At 42.0% G+C, this 21116-nt stretch overlaps 1 protein-coding gene across 1 annotated transcript in view; it reads left to right on the top strand.

The window, feature by feature from the left end:
- The first annotated feature begins 782 nt into the window (after window positions 1–782).
- Window positions 783–21116, top strand: part of ptgfrnb (prostaglandin F2 receptor inhibitor b) — an 82446-nt gene continuing 62112 nt past the window's right edge. The window contains exons 1-4 of the mRNA XM_079263746.1: window positions 783–1028; window positions 6107–6219; window positions 6491–6749; window positions 18042–18449. Of these exons, the coding sequence (XP_079119872.1) occupies window positions 959–1028; window positions 6107–6219; window positions 6491–6749; window positions 18042–18449 (850 nt within the window). The 5' untranslated portion in view covers window positions 783–958. The remainder of the gene's footprint in view (window positions 1029–6106; window positions 6220–6490; window positions 6750–18041; window positions 18450–21116) is intronic.

The raw sequence follows: 21116 nt of genomic DNA, 5'->3' as shown, positions 1-21116 counted from the left end.
GCTGGTTGTCTGGTTTTGATTGTGTGTTTTTTTTCAGTTGTTTATTTTCTTTTGTTTTATTGCTTGTAACTTTGTCCTTTTTTGCCTTTGATTTGTCTTTTCCTCTCCCCCTCAAACGTAGATAGCATTACATGTAATTCAGCAATAACCAAATGAAATCATAAAGAGTGTTAGTCAGGTGTCAAGGAGAGTACTTCATTCCCTTTCTGTCCATTAAGCTCTCCTTGGTAAAGCTAATTAGTTTAGGACCATCATTATGCTTGTAATAATGAGCAGGACAAGCTTATAAAAACAAACAAAAAAAAAAACTGCAATCCGCACCCTTCCCTGGTTCTGACATGCTTCCCCAGGTCTTTTCCTATTAGGTGTTTTCTACACAACTTTTTTTTGCACCTATTTTGGTTCTTTCACCCCCAAGAAATGCATCTTAAAGCTGATGAGTGCTCATTCAGGGCTCGTGAAGGAGGAATCCATCACACCATCATTGGATAATATGTGACATGTAATGAAGACTAATGTCTGCAGCAGACAACTTGTGGCACAGCGGGGGGATAACATGGGAATATCTCCCCCTCTCTCCACCTGGGACCTCCCTGTTTCCTCAACTCCTCCTCCAGACCGTCACCTAATTTCCGGCCTCTCTCTCTCTCTCTCTCTCTCGTCAATCAGCCTTTCCCAGTCACTGGATGTCTTCAAGTCGTCCTCACTCTCGCACCGTCCTCTCCGAAAGCGGCTCATACATGTCAGTGTGTGGACCATGTAAACGCTCCCACCAGGACTTCATTTCGCTGGATTAGGATCTGCATCTTGTCTCGGCGGCTCCGCCCGATGTGTGTCGCGGACTGACTGCTCACATCTGAGAGTTTTATTGGATTGTCCCGCAGCGGCGGCAGGAGAGGACTGGTCTTACCCCCAGCGCAGGACAACAGGGCCGGGGGAAATTAAGGAAAAGGGATACATGTGGAGTAACAGAAGAGTGAACATGGATAACTGTCTTCTCACATTCGCCTTTGGTCTTTTAATATTCGGTAAGAGACGCATTGTTTGCTTGACTGCTGATTGCTAATTAACGCCAATAGATTCTTGGATCAAGATTCCAATGTGGAAAACTCGTAATTTAAGGTTTTTTCCCCTAATCAATACATACGCATGCAATATTTAAGATAATTTAAAGCATTTTTGTTATTGCTAACATCCACTGCCCAATTCGGCACAAGTCAATCCACAATAGCAGACCTTGTTTTTATGCATTTTAAACTTTATCCACTGGTTGCTACCATTTGCTGCAGATTTTAAAGCAAGAAGTTCGCGGCAGGAGCAGCGAAATGAGAAGAAAAACTTGCCATTTGAATATATTACTGGTTTCCAACTTAGCCGACCTGAAAAGTGAATCCAAAAGAATAAAAATGAGTCAAGAAATGTTGTGTTAGAGTTGGTTTTATGTGACGATGGAGCAAAAATATGCAAATGTATCATTTTTAAAGGGAACTTTGTACGTCAACCAGTCCCTGTCTGGGCGAAAAGTTTCTAATTCCTCTTTTTAAGTTTAACTATCTACATATTTAGGAACTAATAAAGGAACAGACCTGAGTAGAGCTATTGTTCCTCGGCTGTCACAGTCATTAAATGATAGAAAACTTTTTTTTTTTTAATTATTATTATTTTTATAGCTTTATTTAACCTTAAGTCAAGTGATTCAACTTCTCACCCAGTGAAATTACTCTTTTATTGACTGAATATTACTACCTATTTCTGCCTGGTAAAGTGAAATTGGTCACGATTTTATACTTCCAGGTTAAAGTTGCATTTCGAAACTCCTTTTAACAGCTCAGTCATATTCTTTCTTCCTCGTCTCATTAAGTCAACTATGAGACTTGAATCATTGCTTTACCAGCATTTTGTGTCTTTCATTCTCAGTCCAGTAAAACCTCTCATTAGCCAAGGGAACAGGCCATCCCTTAAGACCAATTCAGCCAACATGGGGTGACAAGGCCCAATTAGACGCCTATAAGTCAAACTAGCCTGGCCAGCAATGATTAACAGTCTCATTTGTTTGTATGCAGCCCAGACTTTAAGCGTCACACTGTTTAAAGGCTAGTCGTCAAACCAGTTTTCACCACAGAGACAAACCAGAGCTTGGGTCCTACCTAAACACAGAAATTGTGTGTTTATGAGCACAGCAATGAGTGCCATAGGAGTTCTCCCATGAGTGTGTGACGGACTTGGCTTAAATTAGTGCAGTGCAAGATGATCAAATATCACCACGACTCACAGGGTGTGTGTTTCCGCAGATGCATGTGTATGTAACGCTGCAAAAGGGAAAGTAGCTGTCCTTTCACTGTGTTTAATTGTCCTGCTCCATATTAAACTAAGGTCACAACACATGTGCTGTTGTCTGGTTGCAGTCAGACTGAATATATTGTTGAGGAGCTATGGGGCCAGAAATGGCCTTTACCCTGTGATAAGCAATTTGTTGTGCACATATTCAGACTTGCAAGAAGAAGCAGCCTTTTGGTTCAACTTTTCATTCACCACTTCCATGTTTTTAGTTTCTTATTCATTAACAACCAGTTTGAGCCTGTTGATATACACAACTCATGTGTTGGAACAACTGAGAGAACAAACGCTAGTTTTGTTTTCAGCCTTCATTATGTGGTTGGTTACATCTTGTATCCCAACTTATGTTTATTTTATGACCTTCGGGTCAGGCCAACGGGACTGCTTTTGGTGGGGTTCACTGAAGAGCAACTGGGTTGTTTCAGGACAAGTTCTTTTAAATTCATTTATTTTAATGGGTTTACAAAAAGTTAAGAAGGGAAAATTTGGATACCAGTAATGCAAGACATCGTTATGTTGTTTTATTTTGCTTAAAAAGAAGTAAATACCTTTCTAATTGATGGATTGATTAAGATAAAACCCAATCAGGCCAAAATGGCAAAATATTATTCTTCAAAGCCTTGAGATAAACTGTTCGTAGCAATTCCTTTTCAAGTTGAAGGCCAACTAAAGTTACTTGAATGTGTCTCACAAAGGAAAAGCAGAAGATAAGATTCTGGTCACATCCCTCATTTTTTTCCCAGACATGCCCACTCATGCAGCTGTTGTGACAGAAAGATGCCCCATTTTCCCAGATATGTTTTCAGGTCTCGCAGTTGAACATCGCCCCTTGTTTGCTGGCTGTAAAATAAACACAGACAGACTAGAAACTGAGATTGAAGAACATAGATCTCAGCAGTGCTTAATTTTAGTAGCAAGAGGCCCCATGACCCCTAATCCTACATATGCATACAGATACAGGTGGTCTATATTACATCTGTATTACTTTACACCTCTTTTCAAGGCATGCTGAGCAACTGGTCTCTTCTTCTTTTGTCCATGGGTGCATCTTACTTGAAGTCCTTTCTACAGCTTCAACAGTTCATGCAAATATAAACTGGATCACAAATAATAGTAGATGAACCTAGAAATATGTCATGATTAGGGCCCGACCGATATGGATTTTTTGATACCGATATAAGGACTTTAGAGCCGATAGCCGATATAATTGCCAATAAATCCATCCACCAGAAAATAATACAAAAATATTAGTCAAAGCTAAAACACTACATTCTAAGCTCATTCTTAAACTCATGTCTACCTGTTAGACACCATGAACAATCTGAATTATTCACTGATTTAAAAAAAAATGTAAATACAGTTTTCTTATTCCACAGTGCCTACACACCATCACTGTTTTATCAGCTGATCTCTGTCCTTCTTCATCGTATCTGACAGGGAAACCAAAGTGTTCCCACACAGGGGATTTGAATGAACTGGGGCGTTCAGGTTCCTCCGCTCGCCATGACCACGCTGCAATTGTGTGGAACGATTATGCACGCAGTTTTTTTTTTTTTTTTTTTTTTCATATCAATCTGCGGATCACGTGTGTGCCGAACCGTAGATACTGATCCGAACGGATCGCTGATCAATGATAATCCGTTGCACCAGTGAGAATAAGTATTCAGAAGTTGTGTAAATGGCACGCAGCCACCAACTTTCACACACGTTCACGAGGCTAAACACGAAGCACTGCATTCTTTGCTGCAGCGCGGCCACGAGGCACGCAATGACAAGTTTGTAGGGAATATAAGAGGGAAAACATAACTGTGTTTGTTTATTTAACATTTCAACTTACCAGTGACAAAATATAAAATGCTCGTGAGCAGACTTCCCTTTATTTGGCTCAGCTGCTATCTGTTTCACCGTCCGGTTTGCTCTGTCTCGGCTACCACGGTAGGCAGCCATGAGCAAGGAGGACTCCGCCCCCGCTACTTATCCAGCAGATGGCGCCCATGACAATGGACGCCATCTGCTGGATAAGTAGCCCAATTACATTTTTAACTTGGCAGTCTCAGAAACAAATATGTGACAAAAATAAATCAATGAAAAATCGGCAAATTTTTACCGATAGCTGATATCACCCTGGACCCCCATATCGGCTGATAATATCGGCCGGCCGATATATCGGTTGGGCCCTACATATGATAGAGGATATTATTCCTAGTGTGAGAGCTCACACTAGCACACAGTAAATTGAGCTCAGACTACCCCACACAAACTAAAATAACTGACCTGACAGGCAGGATCATTATGAAATGCTTAATCTATTTAAAGTTTGATTTCAGGGTATTGGCACTCAAGTGTTGGTCTTAACCAGCTCAGGCCAGTACACTGCTGCTCCATTCTCGATTTTTAAAAAAAAAAAAAAAAAAAGTTTTTTAGCAGTTAATTGTAAATAACTTTTTCTTATATGGGACACATTTAATCAAAGTTGAATTCTTTTATTATGGAAGAAGGTGGTGCATTCACTGGCAATCTGGAAATTGACAAGTTATAACTTTGTAAAAAAAAAAAAAAGAAAAAAAAGATGAATAAATCCAATTAGAATGTTGATTTTTATCTGGTCCCGAGAGCATTATTTGCTTGTTTCTTTCAGAAGTCAACTATATATATTTGAAGATGAGAATTTACTGTAAGTAGAAAAGTCAAAAGCTAAAGAATTTAAATTTCTGACTTCTGAGGTACAGTGAATGCAGCGTGATTTATACTTGAAAGTTGAGTGTTGCAGATGTAGCAACAGCACAAAATCTTGCGCAAGTTGTTTAGTTGCTGAGCTGCTTCAAATTTCCTTTTCTAATTTTGATGTATTGCAACATTTTGTCGTTTTAAACCAGTTTTGACATGATAAAACTGCAACTGCTGAATATTTCAGTTTGCCTGCTGTGTGAGCAAACTGAGGCCAGTTTGTTTCCTTAGAGACCAACATGTCAAACATCAGTGTCATTTAGTTGTATAAAGTTAAAGATTAACACTTCTTAAGAAGATGATATACTATAGCAGGTTTTCTGTGGTTTTAACTTTGTTGTGTGTTGTTACAAGGCAGAAAAAGAGCCCACACTCTGTGCGTTTAAACATATGACAGCAAACAAGCTGCCAAACATTTAAATAATGTTGGGCTGTACAAGACTGGGCTGGTTTGGTTCATGAAGTTTTTCCTAGAACTGAAAGGATCTAGTTACAGGTTTAAAGTGTTATGGGATGGAAGGAAGAAGACTTTTGCTTTATAAAACCATTCACATCATTCCCCAAGAAGCAAAGTATTGATCAACCAGTCACTAAAACCAGTTAACAATGTTATTAAACCACTTGTATTATTTTCTTATGAACTGACTGCGGGCGGAATATCATTTGCTTTCAAACTGCAGTTCATGGTTTTGCACACCATCCTCATTATTATCATCATCATCAAATTTCCCCCCCAAGTTTCACGTGTCTTGGTTTCTGTTATGCTTGTTAGAACATGACTAGCAGTGTTGATCACTGTCATAAAACTTAATCTGTCAGTCTTTACAAAACCTCACACGAGTCATGTAGCGAGCTGCTCAAGTTCTTTTTGTTTACTTGTCACCGTCTTGCAGCTCGTCCTTCATAAATATCTCTAAATATGGCAAATACTTTTTGTAAATTGTGCTTTATGGTGCTGATGTTACTGTTGAGCATGCACATTGATTTGTGTCAGTTGTGCAAATCAAAAGGTGTTTTTAATCCCTTTTCTCTGTCTGTTCAGGTGAGTGTTCGGCCCGTGTGGTAAGAGTGTCTCCTGGTCCGTTGATCAGAGTAGAGGGTCAGCCAGTTTCCATAAAATGTGATGTTAAAGACTATGGAGGACCTCGTGAGCAGGTAATCATCTGTATGACATCATTGCTACATGCTACATTTCTGTGGGATTCTTTTCAAGAAATTGCCTCTTTGACCAAAAATGATTCATCCACTGGAGATGTTGAATATCCAACTTTGCTATTTGTTTAAGGATTTTTCTAGGATATCATAGTAAGTTTTTACTTGAGGGTTGCAAAAGAGGCCCGATGCGTCCTCTTAGGACCATGAATGCAACACAACGTGAATAGAAATCAGCTCCGGGCCGGTATCATCCTCCTACTCTGTCCTGCAGGATTTTGATTGGGAGATGTCCAGGGAGACGAACGGGCAGAGGATAAAAATAGTCTCCACCTTTGATGCCGGTTACCCAGACCCTACAGTCAGCAACCGCATTGCGTCTGGTGACATCGCGGCGGTGCGGCTCAAAGACAACGAGGTGGAGCTGAAAATCGCCGAGGTGAAACCGCACGATGCCGGTTTCTACTGGTGTAAAACGCCGAGCACCGACTTGGTCGTCAGTGGCAACTATGATGCTCAGGTCCAACTCACTGGTATGAAATAATGATGTTTGTGTGTGATATTTTTTATTCTTTTTGGTCCCATTGCTGTCTGAAAAGTGATGACCTACTGTAGCTTTGTTTTACTGTCTGTGAAGATAGCAGCCTTTGTTGGTTCATTTAACAGCTATCCCCATGACTTACTAATGCTCTGCTGACCGTGTATATATCCTCCTGCACACACACACACACACACACACGCATCCCTGCTGGTTTTAGACAATTACTGGCTCATCATTTGGCTTTCACACAGACACACAACGCACCTCAACACACTCATGGATGGGAGCAGATGTCAGGTGGGAGTACTTGGCTTGATTCAAATGAAGGCCAGGGATATGGCTATTTGGATAGAATATAAATCTTTTTGTATGGGAGAAATGTTGAATCACAGACATGGAAACATTTAATGCAGGTGAAAGATTCACCTTATAGAAAACCGATTATGCTTTGCCTGAATGGCTGTCGTTTATGCATAATGTTAGAATGTCAGATGTCAAACTTTCAGATAATGAGGGAAACATGTCAAAAGTTATCTCCATGAACTGAATCGGTGTTTCCAGCCTGCAGATATCTTCCACTTCTGCTGCCAGTGTGGTTTATTTTCCACATATACAACCAGAGACAGAATAAATACAGAAAAAGCGACAATAAAATGCAGCTTTCCAAGGTTGAATCCACTGCTGTGTCACACCACAAGTAGGTTATAAGTATTTGTTTTCAAGGCAGGAGGCATTGTCCATAGGACTGGGGTGTTTTTAGTGAATACTAAAAATAAAAAAAATATTCAGCAAACCATTTTTTACCACTTATCCAAGGTTGGGTCGCAGCTTATGTTGGAAAGCCCAGACTTCCCTCTGCTTGGGTACTTTTTCCTGCTATTCCGCAGGGATCCAGAGGCTATTCCAGGCCAGTTGAGAGACATAGTCCTGAGTCTTCCCAAAGGCTCATGGGACATGCCCGGAGCAGATCATCAGGGAGGCATCCTAACCAGATCCCAGAGCCACCTCCCAAATGGCTAAGCTTCCTGTGTCTGAGGAAGAACCCAGACACCTAATTTTGGCCGCCTATATCCATAAGCTGGTTTATTTGGTCACTACCCAAAACTAAGAGCATAGATTAAATCTGTAAACCTTTTTCACAATGATAGAGTGATTCAGTGCCAACGTCATTGTCATGGTTGCACTGATCCACCTCTACAGCTGATCTCCTGCTTAATTCTTCTCTGTCTCATGAATAAAACTCCAAGATACTTTAACCCCTCCACTTGGGTGTGGATTTCATTCCTGACTCAAGGGGGGACACTCCAGTGTGGAGAATCATGGTGTGTGACTGGCATAAAGAAGTTGCTTTTTGAGCCAGTTCATGACAGATGTTAGTTTTGCATTGGTTTATTTTTCTCCAACATTTTTTATAACAAATAATATATTTAATAAGATTCCTTATGTTGTTTTTAATCACTGCAGTGGGAACAGAACTGTATCAATGTAGCAGGAGGAAGTGTTAAAATAAAAAAAACTTTCCAAAAACATATCAAACTGCCTCGACAAGTAATCCATTTGCAAGTCAAACATTAAACTGAATGGAGATATGATCTCATCCCGTATGGTCCACCAGATCAGATATACTTCTTCCTCCTTTGCTATAACAGTGGTTTGTTTCTACATTTTCTTCCTCAAAATGCTTCCAATATACCAAATCTAATATTAGTTACATTATCATAAATGTGCATTATCTCACAGAAAACCTGCAATCCAAAGTATTTATAGTATAAATTAAAATAAATAAATAAATAAAAAAAATCTTTCCTTGCTATTTTAAAGACACACGACAGAACCTTTGCAATTTTCCCTGTCATGCGCCCCCTATTGACGGCTAATTCAGCATCCATCTTGCATCCTGCCTGATCTGTTAGCTCTCTCCACCCAGCAGAAGACTATCTTACAAGGACTCTTGTTTTGTCCCTTTCTCTCTTTTAAACTTTTTGCTTTTATTTGCTGACTCAGCAACATGGCGTGTTCAGAACAGCCATTTTTCTAGTGTGAAACAAAACTGCTGCAACACTACATTTAAAACTTGTATAGTGTGGTTTCTCAGCCTGGGGATGCTGCTGGGCAGCAGTGGCTGTAGAAATACACGATTGATGCCACTGTGTCATCGAACAAGTCTGGAATGCAGAGTTTTAAGGACAGAAATTTATGTAATACATCTTCAAGATACACAATACTTCAAATAGTTGCAAGTGAGTGAATAAATGCATCTCTCCAGGAAAAGGGTCACAGTTCGATAGGAAAACTAACAGGCTACGAAGTAGTAACTTGTAGAGGGATTTTTACTTCATTTTACTTTTTTTTTTTTTTTTTTTTTTTTTGTCTTGTCCAGCATTTAAGCAAGCAGACTGATGTTCTGGATGCTGTGTTCTGCTGAGCAAATTTATTTTGCCAAGGGGAACTTTTGTAGATGTAATGATCCCCTTGTATTTCTTGATTCTTATTTTATTTTTCAATTTGTTTTGGATAATAGCTTGTATTACAGAGTTTATGCTGCTGGACCCGACAGGAAAGGACAGGAAAGGGGCAGAAAGAGAACAGAAAAGAGAACATAAAAAAACAAAAAAAAAACAAAAGAAAGAGATCAATGCATACATGTATGTGCACATACATACCCACCTACATATATATGTATATACACTTGCACATACATTATATATATACATATATACATACATACATACATATACACATACATACACATGCATACACACACGTACACATACATGCATACATAAAGATAGATATACATACATACATATACACATACATACACACACATATATATATATATATATATATATATATACATATATACACATATACATACTCACATACATACTCACATACATACACATGCATATACACATACACATACACACACATACACATACATATACATACATACACATACACTCACACATATGCATACATATATACATATCCATACACATACATACATACACATACACATAAGTACACACACATACCCACCCACACACATAAATATATATACACCCACACAAGCCAACTCTAGATTCGTGGAGAACAAAACCGTTGACAATCATGAGGACCAGAAACTAGCAAGTTAAGTCAAAAAGACAGAAAGAGAGCTACCTGCTGTTAGTGAATAAACTTGCTGGATGACTCAGTGACTGTGACACATGCAGAACATTCATGCAGAACATTCAGAGTGAAACGTGTTTAGAGAAGAGTGATCATGCCAATGTGACCCCGCCCGCCTACAGCTAGAGGAAGGCCAGGAGAACCCAGAGACCCGGGTAACCGACAGTCACCCCCAGGTACAGATCCCAACCCCCCCACTCCAGAGCCAGCCATGCATCTGCCCAGGAGGTGGCGAAGGAGGTGCCCAACCAGAGTCCCCCGCAGTCAGGGGGAACAGGCCCCAGCAGGCCCAGGCCGGCAAGGGCCGATCCCACCGGGCACCGGCCACCTAGGGCAGACAGAGCGCAGGCCCCAGGGCCCCAAGAGCCCGTGAGCAGCCCCCCGCCCCCGCAGGCAGAGGGTACAGCCCACACCGACGGAGGACCAGGATCCCCAGACCGCCACCTAGCGGCAGCCAGGTCGCACCCCAGTGCACCAGCTGCGCCCCCGGGTACAGGACACCACCCCCCCACCACCAAACCACACACACATATACATGCATACCCCCCCCCCAACACGCACTCCCCTCACACATATACATGCACACACACCCCCCCCCCCCCCCCCCCCCCAAACACGCACTCCCCTCTCAACCCCCATCCACACATCCCTCTGCAATCCATGCACATCATCCATCACATACACAACCCCACCCCACCTCTACTCACTCACCCATACCAAGTCACACGAACCCCAATCGCCCCCGCCCCCACACACGCTCACCCCCCCCACACACACGCTCACACCCCGCCACCCCATCCCTCTACTTCTACCCAACCACACATGCCCCACCAAACACCCCTCCACCACCCATAGCCCCCCTCCAAACTTCACCCTCACTCACACATCCCATTCCGCATATACACCCCCCCCACACACACACACACACACACACACACACACACACACACACACACACACACACACACACACACACACACACACACACATACCCTCACTCCTCCAACACAGGCACACCCCAATACAACCCACGCGCCAACATACCTCTCCACACACACATCTACTCATCCTCACACATCCCTATCCCCTACCCACCTATATCCCCAACCCTAATCCCCCCCCAGCCATCCCACCATCCATCTGTAACCCCATACACCCACTCCCACACATCCTCACCTCACCCCTCCATCATGTCCCATGTGAGATGCCTCAGAGGGGGCAGAGGACAGGATGGCCCCGATCAAGGCCCCCATAATTACCGCCCACCACTCCCAGCGTCCTCCCCACCACCCCACAGATGCAGCCGACCCAGCACCCCCCCAGGGCCGGCGACAACCCTCCTACAGCCAGGCCAGCCCAGACTTAGGCCTAATGGACGGCACTCTTCCCCCACCCGTACCCCCCCCCAGTAAAGCCCCGAGAGCAGGGGCATGGGAAGACCCTATCGTCCCTGCCTCCCCCCCGCTTATGACTGATTGTGAAGTATGTATTAGTTGCAATTAAAATTGAGGGAAGTGCCACGCGGTGTTGGGAGAGGGACCACCTAAGCAGCCCCGCCCACCATACACCGCATGGTCTTCCCCCTAATCATGTGAGTCGTCAGTGTTTTGGTGTTTGGTGTCTAAGTGTAATTAAAACTGGGAGGTGAGCCGAGGCTGGGTGCAGCGATCAAGACCACCTTGATGGCCTTTCTCACCACCCAGCGCCACGTGCACACCTCCCAATACCCTGCCTGTGTGTGATGGGGAGCGGGGAGGAAGAGGGGTTGAGGGATTTAAGTCTGGAGGAAAGTGAGCTTTCCTCCAGAAGGTGAGCCGCCCGCGGCACTGGGCATGCCCCCTACTCCCAGGGCCCCCCAAGGACCAGGACAAGCCGGGGACAGCCATCCCCGTAACCAGAGCCTTCGGCGACTCTAACCAGAGAGTCATCACCGACCCAAGAGGGGACCAACTCACCACACGCAGAAGGGGGGCATGAGGACAAAGAGGAGGCGGGGCGGCAGAAGGGGAATCCCAGACCGATTGTCCACCGCCCCCTCACTCACAGAGGACACCCCCACCTGGGGACATGAAGTCCCCCCTTGTCCACACATCGGCACTTCACACTGTCTCAGCACACACCTACAGCCACACACACACACACACTTCCGGACACATTCAGGTCCACCCAGCCACCCGTTCAGCCCACCCTTAAAACCATCCTCCTGACCCCCACTTCATTTTACAAAGATATTCTCAGAGCAACTTTGTCTGTCTGAATCCTCAGAGTGATAGTCACCAGTTTATTTCAGACCATTTCAGTCACTGTCACCTTTTAAAATATAACTGATACTGTAAGATGTACAATCTTTAAAAATACCATAAAGTGTGTTATGGAGAGAACTGCGGTTTAAAACTTATTAAAAAGACCAAAAAGCAAAATGACAATGGCAGCAAAATGGTTTCACTGCACGGCTTGCTGCTAAGTACTGCTTGTAGACCAAAACAAAGTGTTTCATGATCTACATCTCCCTCTGCCTCTAACCCCCACTCGCTTTGAGCAAAACAACACCACTTCATGGAACATGTTGAAGTAACATAAAGTTTATGTTTGTATATACACTAAAAGAGCTAGCTCCCTGTCAAACTGTTGCCCTTTAGCTGTCACAGTGCTTTGCTCTTTGGTAGTGTAAGGCATTGATCCTGCCTTCGCTTAGTAGAAGCTGGGCCCCTTCAGTGGAATAAGCAGATATAGATGATGGATGGATAGATACAAATCCTCTGGAAAGCACTTTATTCGACATAAATTTAAGACATGGGTGCCAAAGTCTAGTCCTCGAGATGTACTATCTTTAAACGTTTAGATGCTACCCTTCCCCAACACATCTGAATCATGTGAATGGCTTGTTACCAGGCCTCCTCAGAGTGGAATAACATGTGAATGAGGACATTTGATTCAGGTCTGTTGAAGAAGGGTTTCAGCTAAAAGTTTCAGGATGGTAGCGCTCAAGGACCAGACTTGGACAGGCTTGGTTTAAGAAAAGTCCTGGATGGCAGAATGAATCATTGGAGCTTTCAAAGCAAACTGTCCTTTTATAATGCAGGTTTAGAAAGATGATGTATAGTCTGGTTAATATGCTTCTATTTACCTTTTTTTGCTGGTAACTGCAGTGTTTGCTCATCCACATCCCAACAAACATGAATCACTTCCTCTTTGTGATGTCTGGCAGTGTTTTAGGGTTTATTTCCAGAGCGTTGACCAATGCCTCTAAGATAAACAGTCATGTTTCTGATTACTTAGATCATTTACAGCGTTGCAAGTGTTTACTTTGTTTGTGCTACTTTCTGGCCAAGAAACATATATTCAGCACTTTCCTTTGATTTTTAATTGGATTTCCTTTCACGCAGTTGTTAATTACACACACTTTGGTTTGAAGTTGACTTTTACCCATGCCCACCAAAACGCGGCCATTTAGCCCATTATGAGGAGACAGGGGTTCGGTTAAGGCTGAGGAAGAATAAAAGCTGAGAAACTCCAAATTTAAGAGATGAAGTGACAGCTATGTCAGACAGCAGGTTAGTTGGCTCCATAATGCACCATCATGTTCAGCTGCTCTCTGCTTCCCAGCCTGGCTCCCCAGACACCTTGTTAAATTTAGACCTGAATTAACTAGGCAGCACTGTTTATATGCGAGAGAGATTGTCGTGTACATGTAGAGCATATGTATTAGCAAGTGCAGCACTTTTCAGTATATGTAGGAGAAAATGTCTGCAGCGGAGACGTCATTAAGGGTGGAGAAGTTAGATTTTTACCAGTCGAGGCTAGTATTCCACGTTTATCAGACATACGCTGCCTCCACTGAGGCCGTTTGTGTTATGTAAGAAAAGAGTAAAGGATATATCGCTGAGGGGTTGGAAACTGCAGACTATTACTAATTGATAGAGGAAGAGTGGGTTATTTGTACTGCCTTTGTGGATCAGTGAAACAAAACTGGTCATACCCATGTCCAGACTTCGTTTTCAATGTAGGAATCCTTCAAGAATTTAAATTAAGCCACTTCCTCTTATGTCTTTAATGCTTCAATGAAGTTCTCAGGGAGTTGATTACAGAGATCTGCTGAGGGTATGTTTACGTTTTAAAGCACAGTGGGAACTGTAGAGTATTGTTCGTCTTATGTTAAAAGACACAGCAATGTAGGGGGGTCTCTACACACTGACTTGGCATACGGAGTCTTTGCTTTCCCTAATTTTGTCCTACCTATGAGCCTCGGCCCGAAATTTGATTTTTGTTTTTTTTTTTTTTCTTTTTCCAACCTCCGCCTCCAGCTCTTCCAGGGCCGGCTTCAGTTTTAGGCTCCTGACCCCACAGTGAGGTTCCAAGGATTTGGTTTGTGGCTGGATTCCCTAAAGCATTTTCCCTGCCAAATTTAACAACACTGCTCACACATTTTGCTCATGCTGTAGGCTCAAATTGGTCAAATGTTATTACACAGCACAAGCGTTCAAATTTGGATTTCACGGCAGTCCATGCAAATACTATCAGGACAGTCAGACCTGTTAAAACTCTTGTTTATTTCCGTGTACTATCCTTGCACAGTAGCAATAATCACAGTGATTTATTTATGTGAAAGTTGTAGAACCTAAATAAAGATCCTTGAGCCCATGACCATTTTGCAACAAGATGCTTTCGGCAACCAGACCAGAGGAGGGACACTAGTTGAACATTTGTCCTTTTAAATTGGTCTACATGAAGATATTTGTCATTATCGAGTGAACTTACAATCTAAAGATGAGCTGAGCTGTTTTCTCATCTCTTTGAATGCATACAAAGCAGTCTGTCTACAGGGATGTAAATGTGGCACCATTGTAACTCTCATAATTCACAGCTACGTACTCTTTATTCCGAGCCATCTGCCACTTCTTGGATTCGTTTGAAACATGACTAGAATTGACTCCCACAATGGACAAATTCAGAGATGAATCTCTAATAGTTTAAAAGCTGCTGTGACTTTAAAATGTTAGGATCAATAGATTAGATTAGAATCATCATTGTACGTTTCAGACTTCCCTTAAAACAGATTCAGGGTTTTTTTTTATTTCTGTCTGCAGACATTTCTTCATACGTATTGAGTGATATTAGGTATTTAGGGAGTTTTGTGTAAATGTGTTAAGTTAAACACTGGAATAACTTCTTTTTTTTTTTTTTTTTTTTTCACAGCGCTCACCGCAAAGCCTTGCGCCTAAAGAAAATTCAATAAACATAATGAGTGGAGGCAGACACTGATATAAATAATGTCTTTAATGGAGTATGTCTGAGTGAAAGCCAAGCCTTGGGGTAGGCACAATCATGTCCAGGCAGAGTTCTGGAGAGAGACTTACATGTAAATACCTACGTTACTTGGCATCCACAAACCAAAAGAATCTTGTTCTTTGTTAAATTGTACAAATTTCTAACAGTCACCAAGCTCCTTAGGTGTATCTGCTTTACCTTGGTAAGACAGGGTCCCAACAAACCAATTTCTATGAATGAGGTCAAGAGATCCCTTGTGGAAATCTCACGCCCCTACAGTCAAACATGGTGATGGCAGCATCGTGCTGTGAAGACGTCTGTCTTACATAGACATAGATTTAGAGATGGAAGTAGGAAAATAAGGTACAATCTGGATGAAAAACCCAATGCAGTGTCCAAGATCTCTGGCTGGGCCAACGATTTGCAATCCAAAGTGACTTGTTATGCTGCCAAAAGGCCCAGAAGTGGCTCAGGGAAAACGATTCAATGCTTCATATTTTCAGGGTCCTGCAATGTGCTTTTCTGAAGAATGGGAGAAACATTTCAATGACAACAAACTTTCTTTACCCCAAACTTTGGATTAGGCATGTACATGAGACTGCACGATTAATTGAGATGGAACACACAGTTGACTGCTACTTTTAATAGTGAAGTGATTTTTGGGGCAGGAGGGTCATGTGTCACTGTGCAGCAATGTGGAACTAATGCTTACAGTGTAATAACAATGCTGTAGTGCCTGTTTAAAAGTAAAGGCTTTTGGAGCAAAACAGAGAGGCAGAGCTGTAGGTGTCTGAATGAAAGCAGGCATAAATGATAATGAAATCATCACTAATCATCCAATGATTTGAATGGATTTGATTATTTGTCTTCAGTTAAATCACTTTAAGATGTTCATCCCTAGTCACTATTGGCGATAGAATCAATCAGATTTTATTTTTGTAGCACTTTTCTTTGGAAGAAGCTTCCAGTTAGCAAAAATGGGCTCCTTTCTAGTACCACCCCTACAGCCCAAACATGGTGACGGCAGCATCATGCTGGGGGCTGTTTGTCTGGCAGGGACTGGGAGTTATTAGGACAGAATGAAAAATGGAAGAAGGAAAGTATAGAGCAATTCTGAGTAAAAAAAAAAAATAACCGACCCAGAGTGCCAAGATCTGTGTGTGGAACAAAGATTTACTTTTCAGCAAGATGACTGAAGTTTTTGGGAAAACACAGTGCAGTTAACAAGTCTTTTTTTTTTTTTGTCAAACGTCTGACCCAAGAACAATGGGACAAACATTCCCAAGTAGCCCTGAATACAAAACTATGCTGAAAACAAACATTAGGTGACGTTTCAGTGCTTGTATTAACTCCCATCAGCATAGAAACACAATTTATCTCTTGCAATTTTGGAAAATTGTGCACAAACTGATAAGAACTAAACCCTTTTGAGTTTTATTAGGACACTCTGAACTCCCACTCGTATTTTTATGACATTTTGTGCATAACATCAACGTCAAGCAGAGCCCGCATTGCAAACATTAAAACCCCACTCTTAGATTGCTGCTGAACATTGTTATTAACCCCCTGTGGCTTCACTGCTTCCATGCAACTCCTCAAAGCATCTGTCTTTTCTTCCACTTTGCATGTTGTGATTAGATGAAGTATGGATGTATAATTGCTTTTGCCATGGCTGGATTTGAAAACAGTTACTTTCTCAATACGACATCCAAAAGACACAATCTAGCAAATTCCTTTAGATTTCTAAAACATAGTGAGCTATAAGAGAGGACAGAGAGTAGCTATGGTAGCCGCTTTGTTTGAAAAATAATCTAAAAAGAAAAACCTGTCTGGACGCTTGAAAGTGACGTTTAGATGCATTTTTAGAACAAAAGAGCTCAGGATAAAAGCGCGGAGGTAAAACTGTTGTCTGAGAGGGAAAGAGAGTTTACTAGGTTACCTGAACACTCCCCTGGGTGTGTTTCATGCTCGCACGCTACGCTACACATGCAATCACAAATTTACAGCTTTATCCGGAGCTGTTTGCTAATTCACTTCTGGTTTCATCTGTGGCCTTGAGTTGTGGCTTACGTCAGAACCTGAAAAGTTTACCCCACCTTACCCAAACTGTGAGCTCAACCTTAATATGAAGGATTTGTCACCTGGAGTGAATTTAAGTGTGACGTTTGAGGTGTAAATGTGTGAAGTGATCCTCATTCTCTATGACTGCATCACCCCACCCAGTTCATACCCATGTCCTACCGGCTGAATGTTGAGTCATTAACCTTTAGTTTTAACAACATATTTACTTAGCAGACATTCCTCTTTTGCTCATTTGTCACCTGCTATAAGCCTAACATAAAAAACCAAACGTGTGGGGGATTCAGACTGCACAAGTCAATTAAATCCTTACATTGAACATGTTATGGCATTGTTTTTCATTTCTTTTGTGTACTTCACCACAAAAAGCAGAAAATGAAGTAGAATATATGTGGGAAAAGTTGAAATTCCTCAGTTGAAGGAGTTGAAGAAAAGTTGGTGCCAAATGGCCATTTTGGAGTCTTCACCTGAACTGTTTGTACCAAAACCTTTCATTTAGTTCTGCTTTAGCTTTTTAGTTTGCAGCTGCAGAGATCAGGGTCACACATTTGATAGAAGTTTAGAACGACGCTGCATCTTTCCAAAAGGAGTTGCAAGCCGGAAACTTTTCAGAAATTTTTGTTGGGGTTATTAGATGTTTATCGGTACAAATGTGCACTTATCAGCTGGATCTCAATTTTAAAAAAAAAACAAAAAACAGGTGCACCACATTGTTGTAGTGTGACTAATGTGCTCATAAAGTATTGTCTGTTTTTCTTGCCAGTTATCCCAAACACGCTGAAGGTCTCACCCATGGCGCTGCCTCCCGTAGTCCCAGAGGGAAGTGACATCACACTGTCTTGTAACGTCACCCGGGAACTCACCCACCCCACCTACCTGTCAGTCACCTGGTTGGTGAAGAAGGGCACAACATCGGAGGAAATTTTGACATTTGGTCCTCAGGGAGAAGTGGTAACAAGCCCAAAGTTTGCCCGCCGTTATGCAGACGGTGGCATCCGATTGGTTCCTGGCAGGAATGGAGTGTTTGAACTTGTGATTTCGAGAGTCATGACTTCCGACGTAGGGAGGTATGAATGCAACGGAACAGAGTGGACGCACGAAACTGGAGGGAAGTGGATAAAAATCGTGGAGAGTACAAAAGAGTTGGGAGCTGTTGCTGTTACTCCTACAGGTAAGATGAGCCGCCCACCATAAGCAGCACACCTGCCCACTTAGAGTACGCACCACCCTCAGCATTCATAGGCACTTTTTTGTCCAAATTAATAAACCAATGGCAGGGCTTTACTTCAACAAACATTGAATAGATTACCTTGAAATTCATCTGACGTTTATGATCTTCTACAGATGAATCGTTTTAAACTTGCTGATCCTTGTTGATTTACATCATAACAATCCATTCCCATTAGTCTCCAGTGTACTTTTTGCAATGTGCTAATTGGTAGCATGCTAGCACATCAAACTAAAATGATGGCCAGGGGAAACTTTGCATTTAGGGAACATCTGTTTGCATTGTAGCAGTGAGCCTGTTGGCATTCTCATATTATCATTTAGATCAAGGCAGCTTCTAACAGAGCTGTTAGCATGGCTGCAGATTCCCCTATAAACAAGCTTCCTTCAGCGCTTTAGCTCATGTTCTTGGATCTGTTTCAATCTGAATACACTGATGCATAGTTAAAGATGTGCTTACTTTAAAGTGCTGGAATTTTGAAAAGAGATCAACGCAGTTAAAACCGTGCATGCCTTCACCACTTTCACGCTGCCCACTTCGGTCAGACTGCAGCTTTAATGATTTAGAACTTTCCCCCCACTAATGTTCATTGGTCCACATTTCTACTAACCCTATAATCATACGTTTAATGACTTTTCTTTGCTGATGATTTGAGTGTGTGGCAGTTAATTAAAACTATGTTTACACTGTGGCTTCAACACAAACAGCAGCGTGTGAGAAGTGGTGATTTCATTGTAAGTCACCAATTGTTGCTTATGATTTGTTTGAAGAACAAGCAGACGATTAGCAAGGTGAGCTCAGCAGCCATCTGCAGCCTCTTCCTCATCTCTGCTTGTGGCTCAAAGTGCTTATTCTGAAATGTTGGCAGTCGAGCTGCGTTGTGGTTGTTGTAGGCAGGAGATTTTGAAAAGGAGTTAGGATTTTTGGCACATGGTGCAACTGTTAAGTGCATGACCATAAGCTTGCCTTTTTAAGACCTGAACCATTCGGACCCAAGGGTATGCTTTTAATGAAGCCCTTTGAAAATGTAGATTTTTCTATGAAACAGTTTAACTGAATTTAAGATTTGATGCAAATTTGTTGGTTTCCTGAGCCAGTCTGCTTTTATTAATTAGCATCATACATGGTATAACTATTGTATCCTGGTGAAAATGGATCAATTCCTAAACATCTGGGTCTTGAAGCTTAATGCTTTGTTGCATTGCTTAAGCCCCATGTACCATTCACTTAAACAAAATTTGAATATCTTTTGGCTGTTTCCTCAAAAGGATCAAAGCTGGTCGGTATCTAACCTTCAAAAGAGCCTTTTAGATAACCTACAGAATGAGTCATGTGGTATCGGGATCCCAACAGGAGGCTTCCTGCAATAGATTGTCTTCACATCTGATCTGATCTGATCTTTTGATTTGTAGTGAGAGGTAGCTGTGTGTTTGTGCGGTGCTCTATGCTAATGTGTTGGATTTGCAATGACATTGGAAGAAAATCAAGGGTGGGATGAGATAAGGACGTGGGAGAGTTCTCATTCTGTTGTGTGGTTGTCTTTGTTTTAAAGGCATCCTCTCCTTTTTTTATTCTCAGCCTCGCGCTCTCCCAAGGGGTTCATGACCCTCTCAGCACTCTCTTTCTGTCTTATTTTGTCCATAGAGAGGCCTCTGTGCGGACACACACACATACACTCTCCCTCATTCTCTGTGGTTTCTCTGGTCACCGTATCTTATATCTTTCTGGGCTACCATACCCTCTTAAGTGCTTGAGAACACCCAGTGGTTTGTAATGAAACCAGAGATGAGCAACTCACACACACACTGGTCTCAATCTCACATCTATTGTGTCTCAGTCACTTCATATTGACTTACTGACTTGAGCAAAGAGGATGAGAAAAGTCAAACAGAGTTGCCTTTGTCTCTTTTGTCCTTGTCCAGACACCATACAGAGACTCTTCTCTGTAATACTGCTGTTTATGTTGCTATTGGAGACCATATTTAAACCCCGGATTCAAATGTTAGTTTGAAGATGTACAGGAAAGATTGACGTTTTTAATTTGCTGGTCTTTTGGGAAGTGGGGGCCAGTCTTCTTTGCTGGAAGACTTCCTTGGGAAAGCAAAGACCCACCTATCATTCCTCAGTTTTTAGTTCAATATTTTGGCATGCACTGAAATCGGGACCTGTAAGTGTGAGTCTCATGCTAGTCAGTCAACTAGCATAGCGCTGCTGCACTGTTTACAGACTCCGTCGAAACAGGATCTAGTTTACTTCTCCTTTTCCCACATAGAAATTTAGTGTTTTGGTGAGACTGTAAAGCGCAGCATTTTGTCAGGTATTTATCTCCCATGGTAAAATGTAAGGAATTTTAGGTTAGCTTTTTTGTCTGTGTGTGCGTGTAGAGGGAATATAAGAAAAAAATTAGTTTTGCTAGTCATAACCTCCATAACATAACAAAAAAGTGGCCTGTTCAGAATATGTCTGTTATTTTTGCTTAAAAGTCAGAACGTTAAAATGCCAAAAATGTCATTTTGTTGTTTGATTAATTATTCATTCTTTAATTTTCCATTAATGGAGACCATCCTGGCCCAGATGCAGCATAGTAACCATAAACCATGATACTACCAC

The sequence above is a fragment of the Telmatherina bonti genome (assembly GCF_933228915.1).
Source record: "Telmatherina bonti genome assembly, chromosome: 24".
Lineage (NCBI taxonomy): Eukaryota > Metazoa > Chordata > Actinopteri > Atheriniformes > Telmatherinidae > Telmatherina > Telmatherina bonti.
This window is presented reverse-complemented; position numbering and strand designations above follow the sequence as displayed.